Here is a 20915-nt window from a genome sequence, read left to right as displayed (position 1 = left end):
AAAACTTGTCTTGAACATGAGTTTGATTGACAGGAGACACTGCCTGCGCGTAGTAGATGCGCAGCCTGACAGACCTTTAAATTAGCATTAGCATAGAGGGGAAAGATGACAAAATGTCCGATTAGCTGGACAAGATGGCTAAAATTGAACCCAGGCACATCTTCAGCTTTAAAATGAGGGCAAGCTTGTGAATTTATTCAATGTTTTAGTAGGGGTTTGATCGAAGAATGTTCGTATTTCACAGAGATAGAAAATGACGTCCAACTTTTTTTTCTTTTTTGTGAGCAGGCTTGTTGAAAACTTTATTGGGAGACAAACTCCATTTTTGTTCTTTGTTGTTGTTTCTATGACAGTATATGAATTTTTGGAGGTGAAAGAAACGGTGTGAAGATTATGCATATATGTTTACACTCCCTTTGTTGTTGACGTGATGGGCTTGCCATCGTTTTATATTGTTCGAGACATTTTCAGTAACTATGATAAAACTATAGCACCTAGAAACGTCAAAATTTTTTTGCATGTTGCTGAAAGTGTGTTAAAAATGTCTGCGTTGAAATTTTCACTAAACCATGCCTACTTTTGCTGAAAAAGGATGCCTTTCAATATGTTAATTAGTTTGGCACCATTAAAGTAAATCTATCTATGTTCCATGAAATCCCATCCTGCTCACTTGGTTGGCAGGAGCCATTGATTGATAAATTTGGAGCAGCTGACCAGGTTAGAGACTGCATCATACACTTACACAGCAAAATGATGTGTCTCAGTGTCTAAAATGCAACCTCTCCATCCAACTAGCTGAGCTAGTTATTTATTAGAGTCGTCAAACACATTAAAATATTAAATCTGATTAATCACAGGTAACCATGGATTATTTATGATTAATCACTATTCCAAAATATGACCAAAAAATTTGAAGTTTCTCTGTATATCTTTGGAACAGAAATATGAATGGCAGGAAGCAGATATATATGTTTAACATTTGTTCTTTACTTATGCCAAATCCAAATGAAGAGCCAGTGGTCTTTTTTTAGTAAATATAAAATGGATGGATTGATCAAACTTCACAACAGATTTTTGGGTTGTATTAACAATGTAAAGCACTTGTACCTGGGAAACAAAGAAATGACTTTATGAACTTGCTTTTCATTTCAAATAAAAAGAAGTGTAATAGGCCTGAAGAAACACAATAACTGTAATTTGCCTCACATAAAAAAAAAATATTGACCCAAGTTGCTATCAATTTTTGACTTGTCTAATGAGCCATTTGAGGGTTTTTTTTTCGTTTGTCTTTTTTTTTTTTTTTTTTTTTTTTTGTAAAATTTAAATGAAAAACTTCTGTCAACCACTGCCCTCTCTAGTGAGAGCTGGACAACAGTTGGTCATGAAGCAGCAAAAAAAAAAAAATCATAAAATAAAATAAAAAATTCACACCAACATTCTCCCAGGCTTAAATTTAGCACTGTGACCAGCTCAAACCACACCAAAACATAATTAAATATTTTGGCTTGGAAATTCAACAGTTTTTTCCCAAATGTTTACTGACAAGCTTTCTCATCCCACCACATACACATCCTTTAGTTTCCTGTTTCCTATGCAGAATGTATACAGCACACGGCTTTTGTTTATGCAGCAATATGCTGTGTATAATATATACACACAGCAAAAATTAAGCGCTATTATGCACAAATCTTCCTTACTTTTCCACATGCAAATGCAGATATACAGATGTAAGCACACACTCAGACACACGCTCACACACAGTGTACCTGTGTGGGACTTTGCTGTGAATTAGGTCACTAATCTCTTTCCACAGCAAAGGCTTGCCAGCAAATCATAGCACTGAACTTTGTTGTCCATTCATTGGACAACATGCACATCTCTGCAACTCTGGGTGGGGCTAGATTTAGGCTTTGTCTCTCACTCTTTTTCATTTTTGAAAGTCACTCACTTTTCTCAGATGCCTAAGCTCTCTTCAATCACTTTTCTGTGAATCTTTTTTTTCCCACACAATATGCTTCTTTGGTTGTCCATGATCTATTTCATTTGCATTTCTATTGGGATTTGTGTATGTGCATGTTTCACAGAAGACAATGGAATAATAAGACAAGACAATGGAATAATAATGTTGAGTAGCAAATAAACATGGCATGATTGTTCAAGCCTATTGGGGTTTATAAGTCTATAAGGGTGTTTCATCAAACTGATCTGTCATTTTGACTTCATAATTAGCATGTTCATATGGTTTGCTATATTCTAAATAAAGCAAACATTTACAACCCATCAACAAAATCCCTACTACAGTCGAAAGGTTAACAGGCTATTTCTAGGCTATCTAGGTTATTTGATTCTTTAGTTTCCTGAACTCATAACCCGCAATTTATTGTCGTATTCTTTGACCCTGGTTCATAGGAAGCAACATACCACCACATCCCCTAGTCAGTTTCATATATATATATATATATATATATATATATATATATATATATATATATATATATATATATATAAAATAGAATAAGTTCTAATGCAAGAACAAAACCGAAAAACGTAACTGTAAAAACTGAAAAAATATAAATTGTTCCGACTTATCATATGACCTCCTGGGGTGCTTTTTCAAGTGCTGTTGTATTTACACATGATGTTCCGACATTTCCATTAAATGCATTGTACTTTTTTTACCATGTCCCTTTTGTTGGATGTCACCTCAAATCTGAAAAAGCCCAATATCAAAGTGTTATTTCTCTTCAGGAATTAACTTGTTTTACATAGGTGGTTCTTCCTCTAGCTTTGGCTCAATGGATAGCATTATTCCTCACGATCCATGGTGTGTTTTTCTATGGGCATAAACACAGTTGGCTGGCTCCATTTCTGACTGAGGAGCATGGAGGTGCGCTTACTCCATTGTTTAATATGAATGTCTTTCAAGTAGGAAAACCATGCTTTTGCTCTGGATCCAATGCGCTGCATTATTTTATTTTTTTTGCTGCAGTCTTTTGCCACTGCTAATTACAAGATCTGAATTAGTGAGTTCAATTAAAATTGTAATAAATGTTCAGCCCTATCTCAAATGTTACAAAAAAACATATTTTAACCAAAATCACAACCATTTCCATGGCAAAGATGATAGGTACACCACTGTCAGTGCAGTCTATTATTTTAACCATGACAATCAAAGTCTTCAGTCTCAGCAGATTATCTCGCTTTGGGATTCTTATTTCAGGAACCACTCTTGAGAAAAAACAACCTGTAAGCATGTTTAAGTTGGAGACGTGGATAGTAAATCTAGCAATGTATTTCCCACATTATGTGAATACAGGATTGTCCACAAAGCACCCAAAGGAGGATATGCAAACATCCACCTGTTTTTTTTCAAGACCCTTTCATATTACTTTCATATTAAGGTATGAAAACAGTATGGGCCAAAACACTGTGGACCACTAAATAAACAATGAACACAAATATGCACAATGACCTGAAATAATTTCTGCCCTACTTCGTCTTCTGTAGCCAATACATCAGACAGAGAATAAAACAGTCAGCTCTGGCCTTAAACTTCAAAGGCATCACTTATACACAGGTAGGATAGCCTGTCTGTGTTGTGTCTTACAATACCACAAATGAATGATATTGGGTTGCTTTTGTTGCATATCTGCTCCAGAGGGTTACTCAGGGTTTCATATGGTGTCTTTGTGTCTTGGCACAGCGTGAAAATCAGAGTGGCATAAAGTAGTAAGAAAGGTTGATCAAAAAACAAATGGTGTTTTAGCATAAACCAAAAAAAGTTGAACAATATTGTAATCACTGCAAATCATTTGATAAAGCAGCAATGCCTGATCATTTTTCCATACTTTATACCTTTAGGAAGCTGTGTCCTCCCCAAAACTTTTGGGGAGGTTTTTCTCATCATTTTTGTGTTTCAATTAATATTTATTTATTTTCACAACCGTTTTTTTCCTTCAGGAATCAGCTGGCTGGTAAACAGACCAGCTGATTGGACTGCATTAGCTTTGAGATAAATGCACTTGGGTTGCATTGGAGGAACATAGTCATGGAAGAAGAAGGAGGAATTAAAAGCACAGTCAGACTGAGTACCGGGAGAATGGCATCATGTGTTTCAGTGTGATATACAGTCCCCTCCAAAAGTATTGGAACAGCAAGTTCAATTCCTTTGTTCTTGTTGTATACTAAAGACATTTGGGTTTCAGATAAAATGATGAATATGACACAAAAGTTCAGAATTCCAGCTTTTATATCATGGTTTGTACATCTAGATGTTAAACAACCCAGGAAAGATTACATTTTCTTTGAACCCACCCACTTTTCAAGTGAGCAAAAGTATTGGAACAGATATTATTAAATTAACTTAAAGTGAATAACATTTAATATTTGGTGGCATAACTTGCAATAACTGCATCGAGCCTGTGACCCATTGATTTCACCAGGCTGTTGCATTCTTCATTAGAAATGTTGTTCCAGGCCTTTACTGCAGCCTCTTTCAGTTGTTGTTTGTTTCTGGGGGTTTCTCCCTTCAGTCTCCTCTTCAGGAGGTAAAATGCATGTTCTATTGGGTTAAGGTCCGGTGATTGACTTGGCCAGTCCAAGACCTTCCACTATTTCCCCCTGATGAAGTCCTTTGTTGTGTTGGCAGTGTGCTTTGGGTAGCTTCTCCTGATTAGTTTGGATGCATTTTTCTGTAAACTGCCAGACAAAATTTTTTTGTATTTTTTTGTTTTTTTGTTTTGTAGACATCAGAATTCATTCTGCTGTTACCATCATGTGTTACATCATCAATAAAGACTAGTGAGCCCGTTCCAGGAGCAGCCATGCAAGCCCAAGCCATGACACTACCTCCACCATGTTTCACAGATGAGCTTGTATGTTTTGGATCATAAGTAAATCCATCTTCTCCATACTTTGGCCTTTCCATCACTTTGGTAGAGGTTAATCTTGGTCTCATCAGTCCATAAAACTTTGTTCCAAAACTTTTGTGTCTGATCTCTGTACTTCTTTGCAAAATCCAACCTGGCCTTCAGATTCTTTTTGCTGATGAGTGGTTTGCATCTTGTGGTATGGCCTCTATATTCCTTCTCTCTTCTTCGAACAGTGGATTGTGACACTTTCACCCCTGCCCTGTGGAGGTTGGCAGTGATGTCAGTGACTGTTGTTTTGGGGTTTTTCGTTAGCTCTCAAAATGTTTCTGTCATCAACTGCTGTTGTTACCCTGAGCCTAGCTGTTCGAAGTTTGTTGCTCTGTACACCAGTAGTTTCTTTCTTTTTCTGAACGTTCCAAATTGTTGTAGTGACTATGCCCAATGTTTGTGCAATAGATTTTCCCTTTTCTCTCAGGACCAAAATGGTTTGCTTTTCTCCCATAGACAGCTTTCTGGTTTTCATGTTTGCTTAACAGAAAAGTGGGTGGGTTCAAAGAAAATGTAATCTTTCCTGGGTTGTTTAACACATCTAGATGTAAAAACCACGAAATAAAAGCTGCAATTCTGAACTTTTGTGTCATATTCATCATTTTATCTGAAACCCAAATGTCTTCAGTATACAACAAAAACAAAGGAATTGAACTTGCTGTTCCAATACTTTTGGAGGGGACTGTAACTGCACCAACACATACCATATCAGAACGTCACTGTCAAGAGATTCCAGACAGCTATATTTTGTTATTCAGACAACAAGCCATGGGTCACAAAGGACATCAAAGCCATCATGGCAGCGTGGACAGAAAAATGAAATAAATCTGTTTAACAGATATTACACTGTTGCACAGCCCACCACTGACGGACTCGTCCATCTTCCCCCAGACATCAGCTATTCTATTCCTTTCATTACCCACTTTTTACAGACCTCTCATGGAAGACTTCTGGCTTTGTTCCAGAGCAAGACACCAAAGCCTCCAAGGATTAAAAAATTGTGGTATTCCCATGTCATGAAGACCCAAGACAGACTCGTCCTGGAGCAATTCAGAGGTATGATCCCAGACTCCCAGTCCATTCAGTTACCCAAGTCCTGCTTGTGAATTGAGGATAGTGCTGAACTACATTGATTCTCATCACAAGCTGGCAAGCACTATGGCAGGCTAGCACTATGCAATTCATATTCTTGGTCTTACCAAGTTCTTCAAAACCATCCACCCAGCTCTACTGGGTGGTAAACTGACAATGGAGGTGGAAGACTCCCTCGTGTCCTGGATTGTGAACTACCTGACTGGTAGACCACAGTATGCTCACCTACAACACTATGTCAGCAACACTGGGGCTCTGCATACGAGTGTGCTCTCTCCCTCACTCTTCACCCTCTACAACACATACTTCAACCACTACACAGTCCTGCCATCTTCAGATGTTGTCTGATGACTCTGCACTGGTTGGATGCATCAGCAAGGTTCAGTCTGAGTATTGGGGCTCAGAACAATGTGAACAACGGCAACCATATACTGATAAACTGCAGAAAGCTTTAACTCTCTTGAGCAATTAGGGTGAAGACAGTTAGTTAGTGTGAAAAATGTGGATTTAAAGACCGCAAGAGAAGAAACGCTTCTTTGTAAACCTATGGCAGCTGCAGCCATTCAGGAGTCTGAGTGCATTGAAAACACACCAGTTGAAATCATTCTCTAAAATAGCCAATGCTTTTAGAATGTTGGCAAAGTTAGCTGCTTATATTCCCTGAGAATACTGAAAAGCCGTAATATAATAGCAGTGTAAAGAAAGGTTGAAAACACAATGAAAGGTCGCAGTCATTATGCCTTCTGATGAAGGCTGCCATAGGAAATATGGTTTTAACAAGAAAAACTAAATATGACAATGTGACACATTGTGTTGTCACATTTTCAGTGTTTTCTTTCTTCGCCATGACTGTGCCATTTAGCAATCTGGATATTTTACTTGGGTGTTCATGGTGTACCATCAAACAATTACAACTTGGCACAATAAAGACATTAATCCTGAAAATAATTTGGCCCATAGCAAGTTTAGAGGAAAATTCTGCATTTCCCTGAGCAAATAATGAAATATCTCAAAACAGACTGCATCAGAAGTCTGTAGGTCAATTACTTTAATGCATTTAGCCATTTTGAGTGTCACTGAAAGCAAATTAATTAACCAGTGACTTAAATATACTGACACACATACACTCCATACACATACAGGGATACACGGAAAGAAGCATAAAAGAAAGAGGCTGTTGTGTACTAACCTGGGCCAAAACTCACAGGTTAGTGAACACATTTCACCATCTGTTTCCATATGTGTGAGTTGATAAAGAGAGGGAGGCAGAGAACTGTTAGAAAGCATATGTCATACTCCACTGTCTCTTCCTCTAAATAAACAGCAATTATATGCTGAGACTAAAGCTAAGCCACCTTCACTCATCTGCCATGCACATTAAAAAATGTAGTGCTTGAATCTAATGACTAGATTATTACATGGATAGAACATGGACAAAGACAATGAAATGGAGTTAGTACCTAACCAGAAGTGCAAAAGAATAGTATTATTTACAGAGAGGTGCAGTTATAAGTGATCCTGCAACATAAATATGCTGTCTCTTACAGCAGCGGTCCCCAACCTTTTTTGCGGCACGGACTGGTTTAATGTTAGACAATATTTCCACGGACCGGCCTTTAAGGTGTGGTGGATAAATGCAGTAAAAATAAAATGATAGCAAAAAAACTGTGCTATTTTCTAAATTTCATAATAAACATGAATCCACTGTGCACTCGTATGCGACTTTATTCGCAGCGTCCTTGTAACATCGCGCCAACAACATAACATGAGTAACATCCTCTCTGCCCCCTAACCCTAAACCTAAATGTAGCTTTCTTGTTCATGTAAGTCACTGGCTCTTCTTCTGTCTCCTCACTGGGCCTTTTCCCCTTCACAAAGAAACTGTCCTTTTTTAATCATTTTGCTAGCTTGTGGGTTTAATTTTAGCAGTAACATATCATGTGACTGAGACAAGTGTCTTGACATGCGTCAAGAGTGAGCTATAGACGGATGTAACGGAGAGAATCCGGTCATTTTTCTAAATAAAACATAGTTCAGATTCAGATAATAAATAAAAGATAAATAATGTAAGCTATTTTTTCTTTCTGTACGGCCCGGTTCAAAAGACCCACAGACCAGTACCGGTCCGCGGTCTGGGAGTTGGGGACCACTGTACATTGTTGACAGTGAGCAGATTAATTATTTTATGTATGGAGTTGAGGTTGACAGAGTGGAAGTCGGGGCTGTATGTACCATATAGACAAATTAGCCTATCTCCAAGACTGTTACAAAAATGTTGATGTCAGACTGACAAAAATGGCATGTTTCTGTGTGAATGCATGTGTGTCTGTTATGTGCATGTAGTGCGTGTCCATGATGGACTTAAGCAATGCACTTACCTCACTGCTAAACTAAGCCTTAACCCTAACCTGAGACAGACAAAAAATAAATGCGCGCGTGCGCACACACACACACACACACACACACACACACACACACACACACTCAGAGAAGACAATAAGATATCTATTCCTGCATTAATCAGCAAAATAAAGAAAATTACGCAACAATATACCTTTTACTCGTGCTTTTGTTGCGTTTGTTCTTTAATAACATATCATATTTATTCCTCCTGCAACTGACTTAAGTGATATAAAAATAAATAAAACTATAAGACTAAATAGTGGTGCTCATATGTAGACAATATAAAACCTCAGTAAAATACTGTAGAAATGCTATTTGCTATACTTAGCTCTGACAAGGGGCACTCACCACAATTAGTATCTTCTGCACAGTGAAGATGGATATTAAGTGTTCATGAGACTATCTGAACTATCAGGTGGAGATGCTTTGACATGAGCAAAATTGTCTTTTGGTACATCTTTCAGAGGTGGCACAGTATTGACAGAAAGTAGAAGAGACAACATTTCACCAGCAGTTTTGAAATGATTAGTAAATAATTAAATGTAGAGTGAGGAAACTGAGTCTCTCTTTTTATTTTCATTAATTGTTTCGGCCCCCCAAATCCGCTACAGTCAGCTACCATTAGCATCCAATAACGAACCGTAGCACGCTCATGCAAGCACGCACACACCCCCCCAACCCACCCACGAGGTGCACAACTGATACATAATCACACACTCATACATTCATTTAAAATTATATTAAGCAAAACAGTAAATTTGCACTGGAAATCCTGTAACCAATGCTCTCATTGTTTCTGTTGATATTGTAATCCCCCACCCCTGGGTCTCTGTTCCATCTTTCTATCGGGTAGCTTTATCAATAAACCAATACCATTGCCAATAAAATTAAACACAGATGGTGACAGGAGGAGTATGTCAGACTCCTCCTTTGCAGAGTAAAACTGTTTCAGCACAGCAAGGCACCAGAAACATTCATACTGCCTGCCCCAGCTGCTGAACAAGACAGGAAAAAAACTGCATTACTAAAAATCACATATGTAAATACGAAGTTTAAATGAGTGGGAGAAGGAAGCACAGGGATTTGTGTGTGTTTTGTCACCCTCTCCTTTCACAGATCTCTGTGTCTTTCAGACACTCTTCCTCACTGATGTCTGGTTTTCAATTTTGATCAACTTTAAAATTATGATAAATCATGGTCAAAGTTGTACCATGCTAGAACACCAATCAAAGAAAAACAAAACAAAAAGACCAATGTGAAACCCTTATATTTATATATCCTCAGGATAAAGGACCAAGACAGTTGGTCAGAAGAGACAACTGAATTTAAGTCTTCCATGCCCTGCATAGTTTATTTTCAAATAAATTACGATGGTGCTTGTGTGGAATATGCAGTAAATGTTCCAGCCAGCTCGCTGCTCAAAGCATTTGCACCCACATGGTCTGCACCAACCACCTTTGTTAAGCCTCTCCTACTGGAATTCTCACTCTCTGCAGCTTATCCATTTCTGGGTCACAGGGGGTCCTGGAGTGGATCACAGTCAACATTACGGTACGCCCCGGACATGTCGCCAGTCTATCGTAGGGCCAATACATTGAGACACAGACGAACAACCACTCACACTTACAGTCACGCCTTCAGGCAATTTAGAGTCACCAATCAACCTAGACGTGCATGTCTTTGGACTGTGGGAGGAGACCGGAGTACCTGGAGTAAACTCCAGCAGGCATGGGGAGAACAAGAAAACTCCACACTGAGAGGGCCCAAGTCAGGAAATCAAAGCCAAAGTCTTCTTGCTGTAAGGCAACAGTGCTAACCACGATGTTGCTGTGCTTCCCCTACTGTAAATCTATTCATTTCAAATATATTAACATGAAAACAATTATCACATTAGTTTTCAGCAGCCTGATATGTGAAGTTTCCTCATTAAACAAACAGGAGGAATGGCTCCCTGCAGGACACCTCACAGCAGAAAAGATAAAACACATTACTTCAGTCTGACAATAATATAAATATAACACACTGTCTAACACACACACACACACACACAGTGGAAACAGATGCACACAAACACATTCTCTCTCTAATCACATCTCCCCGCACACACACACACACACACCAGTACCACATCCAGGTGCTCACAGTTAATTTTCCTATCACTCTGACTTCATTTCCCAGAGCAGCTAGATAAGAACTGAAAGGATCCTGCTCGTGATGTATGGGTCTTGTCCTTTTCTGGGGTTTGTGTGCTTGCACACATATGTGCATGTGTTTTGCAAGTTATTAAACGCCATGCTACTCAGTCCTGTATACACATTCTTCTCCCCAAGTTTGCTATTATTTGTAGATTCCACACGTAAAATGTATGTCACAAGTTAAAGTCAAGTTAAAGTCTGGTGAGTGAAGCTCTTTGGACAAAATCTTACCATAACTTATCCTGCATTCAGCTTTCATTAGTAGGTGATGCACCATATCCGGGGCAGCAGAGCGCAAGAAAGAGGACGAGAAGGAGGTTGTTCCATCTGGATTCAGTCTCTGATAAGAAACATTTAGTCAGTGAGCCCAACAACTCAACCCCTTCCAACTTTTTCTTTTTTTCGCCCAGTCCAGTCTAAACTTTTCTAACTCTTCAGACACTTGGAAAAAAAAAATGAAGTGAAGTTGGGCTGTCGTGACTCATCAGTGTTAGCATTGTAATTAATTAAACAACTTTTCATGACGAGTAATGATCGCTATTTTGAAGTTGCTACGATGAAGTTTTACAGACAAAGCATTTATTAATTGATCAGCAACAAAGAACATACAAGTTCATTTTGACTGTAATATAAAGACTATTGTAACTACCACTATAGAATAAACTAAATCTGCTTAAATAAGGATCAATTTACTGTGTATACTTAAAAGTATTATATACTTGGCCAAAGCAAAACAAATTCTTTCCAAGGCACAAAAAATTTGAAATGTTAAGTTATAGTGTACACACACACACACACACATATATATATATATATATATATATAAAATCCCATCATATACCACCTTCAAGAATATAATTTATAAAACGCTAACTTTCATTTAAAAAATTGGTCTTGGTCAATGTGCCTTTTTAAATCAGCTTGGAGACCATATATTGCTGTGCTGTCTTAAAATACTCAAAAATTGACTACAGTTATAAACAGTGGTAGAATATGTGCTTTCAGAAATGTATCAGAAATGTCACAAAACAATATAGACTCCCATTAACAGGTACACACACTCTTTCACACAGTGTGCGACATGCACACAAGCAGCCTGGAAGGAATACAAATACTACTGCACTCTGATGATGAATGAACTATAAATGTCCCTGTTTGTAATGAAAATACTATGTTTAAATCAATATAGATGAGACCTTTATACCATCTCAAGTGAGAGTTGTGCATCACATCACTGTGCAGATTTGTGTGTGTGTGTGTGCTTCACTGATCCAGGATATTGTAGGAATAATTGAAACATTGTGTGATTAGAGTAAGGAGCCTCATCAGCCCATCAGATAAATTACTACAAACGCACATACAGACACCCAAAAACACACACATGGGCAAGCCACTAACATGCATTCATTCTATAACTGCTTCAAAGTGATCACATTCCTCTGATGAATTTGATCATCTTCATAGCTTTGAACCCCATAAACACACTTGCCTATATATCACTGACACCAAATCTATCTCACTCAACACTCTCAAATGCCTTGTTGCTAGGAGATAGTGCTCTATTTATGGAGAGAGTGACAGAGACATCGAACGAGATAAATGTATGGTGGGAGGAGGGGGGCTACACCTCAGTTTGTGTGGTGTGTCTGTGTGTGTGTCTGACAACAACAGAGCAAAGTGTGAAACTTACATAAAGTGCATGCTGAAGTAGATTATATCTCTTATTTGCATTCCCTGTCACAGAAGAAATCATTGACAAACAATCAATTAATAAACACTGACACAAATAGTTTGTTTCTTAAACCAGGACCAGACACTGAACCCTGACTTGGACAATGTGGTTTTCAGGAGCCCATGCTTGATCGCTCCTGTGAATGTTTACATATCGGCGCAACAATCATGAACACTGTGTGTGTGTGTGTGTGTGTGTGTGTGTGTGTGTGTGTGTGTGTGTGTGTGTGTGTGTGTGTGTGTGTGTGTCGGTTCAACTAATAACAGAAATGGTGGGATCCAGCATGTCATATAATATACCATATAATGGTTGGCTGGTTCCAACAGCCACTCACGCGTAATGTCCCTTTAATCGGGATATACATCTATTATATTGTGACAAAGCCTGTAGACAAAAATGATGAGAAAATATACCCTAACCCTTTAACTTGTGGGCTACTAGGTTAGCCCAGCTAATGTAACTGCCGCAACCCCACTGCTTTGCAGTAGCATTTTTACGTCACCCGCAAGCACTCCATTATGTTACTGTATTTATTTTATTTCTTTGCTCTTTATTGCATTACTTGAAAACCTATTGCACTACCAGATATTTCAAATGGTTTTTGTCTATTTGATATCTGTGTTTATTTTTATTTAATTTTTTATTGTGTTTTAGTTGTGTTGTCCTTTTATATATAAAATGTGTTTTATGAATTAAAGGAGAAAGGATGAAAGAAGTTTGCCATTAATTTCACACACACACACACACACATATATACACATTTTAGGAAAAAAATACTATATTGGGACATAGATCATTATCGGGATATAAAATGACCTATATTGGGATATACATTTTTGTCCATATCGCACAGCACTAATACACATGTATACATTAGAGGGGTAACAGTGCATGTACTGAAAAAAAAATTACAGCGCTAAAGGAAAGCTGAACTACTCGCCACTCCTTGTTTCCTCCAGGTGACAGAAGACCCTATCGCAAGGCCCCGTATGTTGTTGTCAAGCCAACCTAGCAACCTCATTTAACATGTAGCAGACCAGCCTCACCGAGCTTTAGCTACCCAAGGAAATTTGAGTTAATTAATCTAAAGACCAAGTGTAACGTTAGTAAAGACGAGCCACGTGGAGCAATCTGGCAACTCGTTCATTCCTCATTGTAGAAAATTTCTGCATTCAAGAATTAAGCATGTGAGTAATAGCTTGTTTCAACTTGCATAGTAAAGCCAAAGACGTTTTATATTTAATTGAGCAGTTTGAATGTGAAGTTGAAAATGCTTCCAGTATTTTCTATCTGCCGCACTTTAATTGATCTTTATTTTATTACTTATTTTAATTTTCTTACTTAGACTCGGGTATGTTTTTATTTAAAAAGACCCATCTTTATTCATGGAATTGTGCTATGTTTAATATTTCCACTATTTTATGTTTTCAATTTAACAATAAATGAAAAAGTAGATTACCTTTTTTGGTGGGTTGTTTTTTGTTGTTGCCGTGTGTGCATATTTCTGTACCAAAAATGTACCGAACCGTGATTTCTAAACAGAGGCACATACTAAACTGTGACTTCAGCATACTGTCACACCCTTAGTATACATACACATGTATAAATAAAAACAAATATTTAGACAAAATTCATTAGAAATCTGTTGAGTTCATTACTACAAATAAAGATAAAAAAAACAAAATAATTTGTTCACATCTACTCAATTGAAGCTTCTTTTCAATTTTCAGTATAATTAGAAAATGTTATGTAGTTGTCATACCAGAAATTCATTGAAATCGCTATCTGTGACTTAAGTAATTATGAACTACAGTTTTATATGTACAAATACAGCTTATATATATATATATATATATATATATATATATAAATAAATAAGTGCACAACCACCATTCAAATGCGAATCCAGTAAACATTGCAGAGGCAGAAAAAAATGTCTGAAAAACATTTCAAATGCATCTACTAATATGTAGTACCTTTCATAAAATTGTATTATTACACCACATTCTTTAAAAATCATTTTAAATCTTAGCCACTCTTGCAGCACACACGACTGCTACCATTAGCCAGTGTAAAGCTAAAAATATTCCTTTCCATAATGCCATGTTCTTTATGTCTAGCACCATCTCCTATCAGGTTACATTTATAAGGTTATTTGTTGTTATCCTACTTAAAAACATATGTGAGCAAATGCAAGCAGATGTCTGTTTGACCTTTTGTTCAGAACTAATTATGAATTTGAAGTTGAAAACATAAATGCCTCCCACTTATATTGTTCTTACTCAAACATGCTGTTTTCTAATACTTATCTTACTAATTCCTAATATTAATCAATTGCATCTTTCTCTCTTCTACAGTCTTTGCCATTTTTTCTTCAGCAGTTTATAGGAAAGTCCCCTCTCATAAAGCTCGTTTAATTCCTTCAATCCAGCAGTTACTTTTTTTTTTTACTTCATTGCACACATGCAGACTCTCACGTAGCATAACAAAATCTCTGTATTGTAATTGGAAAATAAAATTTAACTGGAGAAGACAGGGGAAAGGGAAGAAATGTAAGAAAGAGAGACCATGTGACATACACGAACACAGCATGCAGAGAAAGAATCGCAAAGCAAATCCATGTCTGGAAGTGATTAAGTGAGAAGCAAAAGCCTAAATTTTCTCTCTGTCTTTGAACACTAGCACAAAATCCTGCCACAATAACCCTCACCTCACCACACACAAACAGAATTTTAATTTTAAACATGCAATGCAACACACTGCCAGAAAAATAAATCGTGGTTCGTGATTACTTCCTGTGTTTCAGAACGTTTTACTTCTAAATATACTTGACTCATTTTTATCAAGATAACAGACAGAAAGGTATAAATAAAAATTATTTTACATTTTAAATTTACCATACCATTGTTTTATTCAAGATTTTGTTTACTGTTTCTTCACTTTCAAGCTGTAAATCAGTTGCAGAGAAAAATAATCTATGCATAGTGATAGACTGGTTTGTACTGTAAAAATACACGATTTTTAAAAATCAAAAATACATTGAACACTGAACATCTCCTTTTCTGTATTCTATTTGATTTAAAAGAAATCTTTGAAATTATATCTAAAGTTAAATAATTGTGTATCAGGCATTTTGTCACACTTGGATCAATGTTGAAGGTATAAATTCAGATTCTTCACCTATTATAGTAAAGTATTTAAAAGTGAACAGGAATTTGAATTTAGGGACAAATAATCATGCTCCTTGAAACTGTATTTCATTTACCAGCTCATTGTTATCTGATGAAAGATTTTAACTTCAAATACTGGCATCTAATCTTATTCCGTAGATAAATTTTGCCTATTCTCAATTTCAAACAAATTTCAGTTATAGTGGCCTTTAAAAGAACAAAATCCACACTAAGAGCTGCCAACCTCATGTCAATGCTGGTCAGAATTTTGAATATACTCATTCTCTATTACTGTGCAGTGAAGATATTCTTCTTAAAAACAGTTTGAATTGCATGAGGAGAAAATGTTAAAAAGGAGGGAGATTACACAATGGCTACAAGAAGACAATCAAGGGTTGAAAATAGTTTTGGTCACTTTGTCAGCTACTATGACTGACAAAGGTTTGCCCCGAATGCTTCTCATTATGTCCTCTTACTTTGATTGGTACTATGAATAAGGTAATACTCCCAGTCCCTGTTCCCTTTGGATATTGCTCTTATCTAATGGTCTCAAAATCAAAACCAGACCTTGAGGCTAATGCTTACTATATGATTGAGTACTAAAATATTGATACATATGTGTGTCACAGTGTATGAGTGTGTCTTCACAGGACTGTATCGCAGAGACAAAGGCAGTAGTCTCTAATTGACTGGCAGCAGAAGCTCCTTACTGGAGGAGAAGCTGGTGAATTTGATGAATCCATCCTGCTGTAGTGAGGCACTGGTTTGTGTATGGAGCACTCAGAAAGTGGGTGGAAGAAAAAGAAAAAAAAACGACTGCTTGCATGACGGAGGGACTGTTGCTTACAGAGCAACTCGCTCCTGAATTTAGCCTGATTGTCTGCAGTTCAGCCAGTTGGACTGAGACTAGAGGAGAATGGTGTTTATAGTCCATTAGTATACAGGCACATTGGACAAATAAATTCTATTCTAGGACCGAAAAAAGAATCCCCACCTCTTTCTTTGTTACTGTGCCACTTTTTCAACAAATCGAAATGTTAGGCCTGCACACACAGAGGCATATACGTAAGTGTGTATGTGTGTGTTGTTGTTGTGTGGGCATTTTAAATTCGGCCGGTGATTTCACATAATGAGAGGCAGAGAAGCAGCAATTTTACAATGCATGCAGACACACACACACACACACACACACACACACACACACACATACGATAAATATCACTGTGAGACACACGCACGCGCCACACGTGTCGCTTGAAGAATAGGTTAAAGGAAATGTAAATCTACCTTGTCTGAGTGAGTACTCCAGTTTCGTCCGTTTAAATTGGATAACACTCCCAGAAACAACGTAGGATCCGAAAAGGCAGCATGAGCACCGAGCCGCCCTGCCGCCGCTACGGGAAAAACAGCATTACACATCCGACTCTGTCCTCCTTCGTTCTTCTCTGGTCTTTAGGAAAGGTATAGAAACACGACCCCCCCCCCACCCCCCTCAACATGGGGGTCTGTATCAGTCTTCTCACTCACTTCTTGTCCTCCAACAGATGCCGGGAGCGGACAGTGAAAGCACTGAACCTTCTCTCTCTCCGTTCTTGCTCTTGTTCTCTGCCACTTTAGGAAAACGCAGACTTATCCCCTTCCTTGGTTCATCTGGTTCCTTCCCTCCTCGGCTGGCCGCTGCTGCGTCTCCTCGCTCATTCGTGCAACTTGCGCAGTATGCGTGTGTGTGTGCGCGCGCGTGTGTGTTTGCCTTGCTCAGTCTCTCTCCCCTCCGTGTACCTCTGTAACTTTGAGGCTGTCTAGCTGGCGGAGCGAGGTGGGGGCGGAGCCTAGAGGTCAGGGGGAGCGGAGAGAGCAGTGGGATTGGCTGGCACAGTTTGGTGGCTGTGGGGGGGAGGGGCAAAATTACCGGGTATGGAGACAAAATCGTGCGAGGCGAAAAACGACGAAGGAGGGGCTGCTTTTTTTTCTTGCTCCCTTCGTTCGGAGGTTTGAGGTGATGATGTCTAGGGAGAGAGAGACGGGAGGAGGCGGAGTGCCGGAGCTCTCTCTCCCTCTTTCCCACATTCTTTCGCGCTGATCTTCCTGCTTTCCGACCACATAAGCATTCACTGCACAGCAACTACACGTCCAACCGCTCACACAGCATCTCTCCTTCTCCCTCTGTCTCACTTTCACATACATCCACATTCGTCACTGTGGTTTTGTGTGTACGTGAGTGTGTGGAGTAAGATTTTAAGGCTGTTTTATAAACCTAAGGTCCTGACACAGAAGACAAATTCAGCAGAACACAGACGTTGAAATGTTTTCTCCTGTTTTCATGTTTAAGCAATTTTCTGAATTAATTGGGATTTTTGGGTTGAAAATAATAAAAATAAGGTGGAATGTATGATTGTTAGTCATCCAGTTCAGGGTTTCTCTCAAAGCATCCAGGTTTTTCTGGATGTTTTACCGGGCTTTATCAGTTCTTCATTGCCAGTCTCAGTAAAGTCAGCCTGTGTGATGTTCAACACTTTGACATTGTTTTTCGAAAACGTGTGTATGTTAAAAGTGTGACAATAGTGTAACAATAGTGTAACAATGGTGTGTATTTCTTTCAGAATGTGTACGTCAAGTATGCAAATCTTACATCAATTGAAATACATCATATGCATGTGTTTCACATTTTATTTTGAATGTAGAATTAAATTACAATACTTTCTCAGCCTGACACAAAATATACTCAATCAATTGAAATGACCACAGGTTTAGAAACATCTACATGATCCAGAGAGTTTGAAGGTCCCTGAGTTAAATTTCATTCATCATAACAAAAATTACTTTTTAATTATTAAAAAGTACCTATTAAATGAATCTACATTCAACACCCAACACCATGTAATAATGTCATGAAGATTCGGTTTATTCAGCTGCTATATTTTTACTGACAAGGAATCCTCTTGAGGAAGGAATTCCTCCAGAGAATGGAAGGATGATCAATCAGAGGGAATCTAGATCTCACCACAACAGGGTCTGAACAAAATGGAGACAAAGTTCACTGAAACAACTGTGTTTGTGATTCTAAGCTACGACACAGACTAAGTGTCTTTCTCCAAAAGACACTAAAAAGGATAACATATATATATAGAAAGCACGTCACAACAGAACACACAGAAACAAACAATAAAGTATATTCATACTTTCTTGGGTAGCAGTATGCACAGTTGACAATTTCCATTTAAACAACAGTGAAATGTCCACTGCAGCTTTATTTTTCCTGTGTATGCTTCGATTTAACATCCTTTGTCGAAGACCCTGTTGACATGTTTGTAAAGTTAGAAATATGTCATTATAGACTATGCACACCAGAATTCTTAAACTTTAATGGTCAGACTTACACACTCAGAATTTTTTAAGGGTATTATATTGTGGCTTGGTTTTATACAAGGGTTCTTAATAACTTTAGACAGAACATGTTTGTCAATATTGACCAATATTACAATATTCCTTTCAGCTTTCGTTGCCTAAAGGTAAAAACTAATGGGACTATCCTACTATCCAACCCTACCAGCACTTACAATCTATGCTGTTGACAATAGCTGCAGGATTTCATTAATTTTGAAACCTCTGTCTCCTGAAATACTAAAAATAGTCGCAGTTTATAAAAATGTAATTTTCTAAGAGATGATGCTTCAGGAATTTAGGTTATAAAAAACAATTATGTTTTGCCTCTGTTGTGAGGTTTTTTTATTATTATTATTTTGACTGACACTAGAACATAATTTCAACATACTACTGGTGGTGGTGGCACTTCCTACACACTCAGTGCTGTTTCACCCCCATTTCTGAAAGGAGAATAACTAAAATTCATCAGTAAATTTTTTGTCTTTCATTAGTGCAAATATATTGTTGGCCCCAAGAAGTCACAAGAAAGAACTTTGTTCAACACAGGGCTAAGCCAGGGGCAACAACTTCACAGATTCACAGATCACGACACCAATTCACATTGGTGTCGTGATGCCTGTCGAGGTGGGTTCATTTGGGTTTTAGTACTTCATGCATCCATTTTTTAAATGGTCTGTATAACAAATGATAAATACCCTTTATTATAAAAAGTGACATTTAAATTACTCTTGCATATTTAATTCCTCTCAATCTTTACTGCTTGTCAGCAGGGAGTACAAATCATTAAGGCATTAAATTTAACCACCAAGAGACATAGATTTTGCAATAAAACGTTAGGTTAGACAACATCAACAACAACATCATTATGCCTTTTGAGACAACTAGCTCTTACTCTTTTAACTTGCAAATAATCTTTAGGCTAATTGTTTCATTTGTAAACTATCTCTTGAAACAACTAAAATTATAACAGTTATTTCAGGTCAGAGCTTGCCACCATTATAAAATTAACATTATTGAAGGGCAATTTGCAAATATTTATCGTCCCACACATGTGGATTGTCTAAATATAGGTTACATCTAGCATGAGGCAATCATGGTGTTTCACTAAAGGGTTAGTTTCAGAGAGTCAGAGTTGATTTTATAATACAAGTAAAAATTATTTATAAAACAAATCAAATCAAATTTATTTATATAGACCCAATTCATAACAAAGTTAAATCAAAGCACTTTACATATAGAGCAGGTATAGACCAAACTCTTTATGGAGTTGTATTAGACAAGAGTCTTATAATTTTCAGTTCACGTTCATTACAAAAAAAAGCCCCAAACGTTTAGTTGTTATGTATTAAACTAAAAAAGTCAAATTAATAGTTGGCTCTGCATTGAGTTATTATAGTTCCTCTGGCCTAAACCTAACCAAACCTATAAAAATAATGAGTAATAGCGAATCAGAGTCAGAGCAGGATGGTTAATGCCTTCACTTAAAGAACAAAAATGGACTACCAGCATACTGCTTGCACACCTCTATGATCGCAATTCTGTCTGCAGAATGAGTGAGTATTTACCATATCCTTGCATATAATATGCACCCCACTTTTGTTGTTGACCCACAGCAGTTGGACTGACAAGCCCCAATTGGGCTTTGGAGCACTCATTTTAAGAAATTAATACATACAAAGTTAAATAAAAAAACATATATAAAAAAAAATCTTACTACATCAAAAAAGGAGATGACTATTTCCGCCTGAGGATGAAAAAGTCTGAATAAATCATGGGGTGAATATACAGCAATTCATGAAAATCCATGAGGCAGACACAAAAAAACGAAAAGCAGAGGAAGTGGACCTTTAATTTCCTGTCAGATCATTAAGACTGTTTTCATGGAGTTATTTGATTCTGAAATATAAATTATACTTATTCCCAAAGAACAGTTTGGTTTTGGCACTATTGCACACACATCTAAATATTTTATGTGTCTGTATATCATTGTGATAATTACATGCATACATGAAAGCTAATG

General features: G+C 37.5%; 1 protein-coding gene across 6 annotated transcripts in view; it reads right to left on the bottom strand.

Moving 5' to 3' along the window:
• The window catches only part of tenm3 (teneurin transmembrane protein 3), a 174891-nt gene that overhangs the window by 123057 nt on the left and 30919 nt on the right, over positions 1-20915 (bottom strand). Inside the window, exons 1-3 of one of the 6 annotated variants that reach the window (XM_029513050.1) lie at positions 17039-17274; positions 16799-16905; positions 10841-10949 (exon numbers count right to left, since the gene is read on the bottom strand). The exons of 2 other annotated variants lie outside the window; for them this stretch is intronic. In XM_029513050.1, the coding sequence (XP_029368910.1) occupies positions 10841-10886 (46 nt within the window). In that variant the 5' untranslated portion in view covers positions 10887-10949; positions 16799-16905; positions 17039-17274. Of the gene's footprint in view, positions 1-10840; positions 10950-16798; positions 17275-20915 lie in introns of those variants that run through there. 3 more of the 6 variants (XM_029513015.1, XM_029513033.1, XM_029513024.1) reach the window with 3 other exon arrangements.

The sequence above is a fragment of the Echeneis naucrates genome, chromosome 1 (assembly GCF_900963305.1).
Source record: "Echeneis naucrates chromosome 1, fEcheNa1.1, whole genome shotgun sequence".
In the NCBI taxonomy this organism is placed as follows: Eukaryota; Metazoa; Chordata; class Actinopteri; order Carangiformes; family Echeneidae; genus Echeneis; species Echeneis naucrates.
This window is presented reverse-complemented; position numbering and strand designations above follow the sequence as displayed.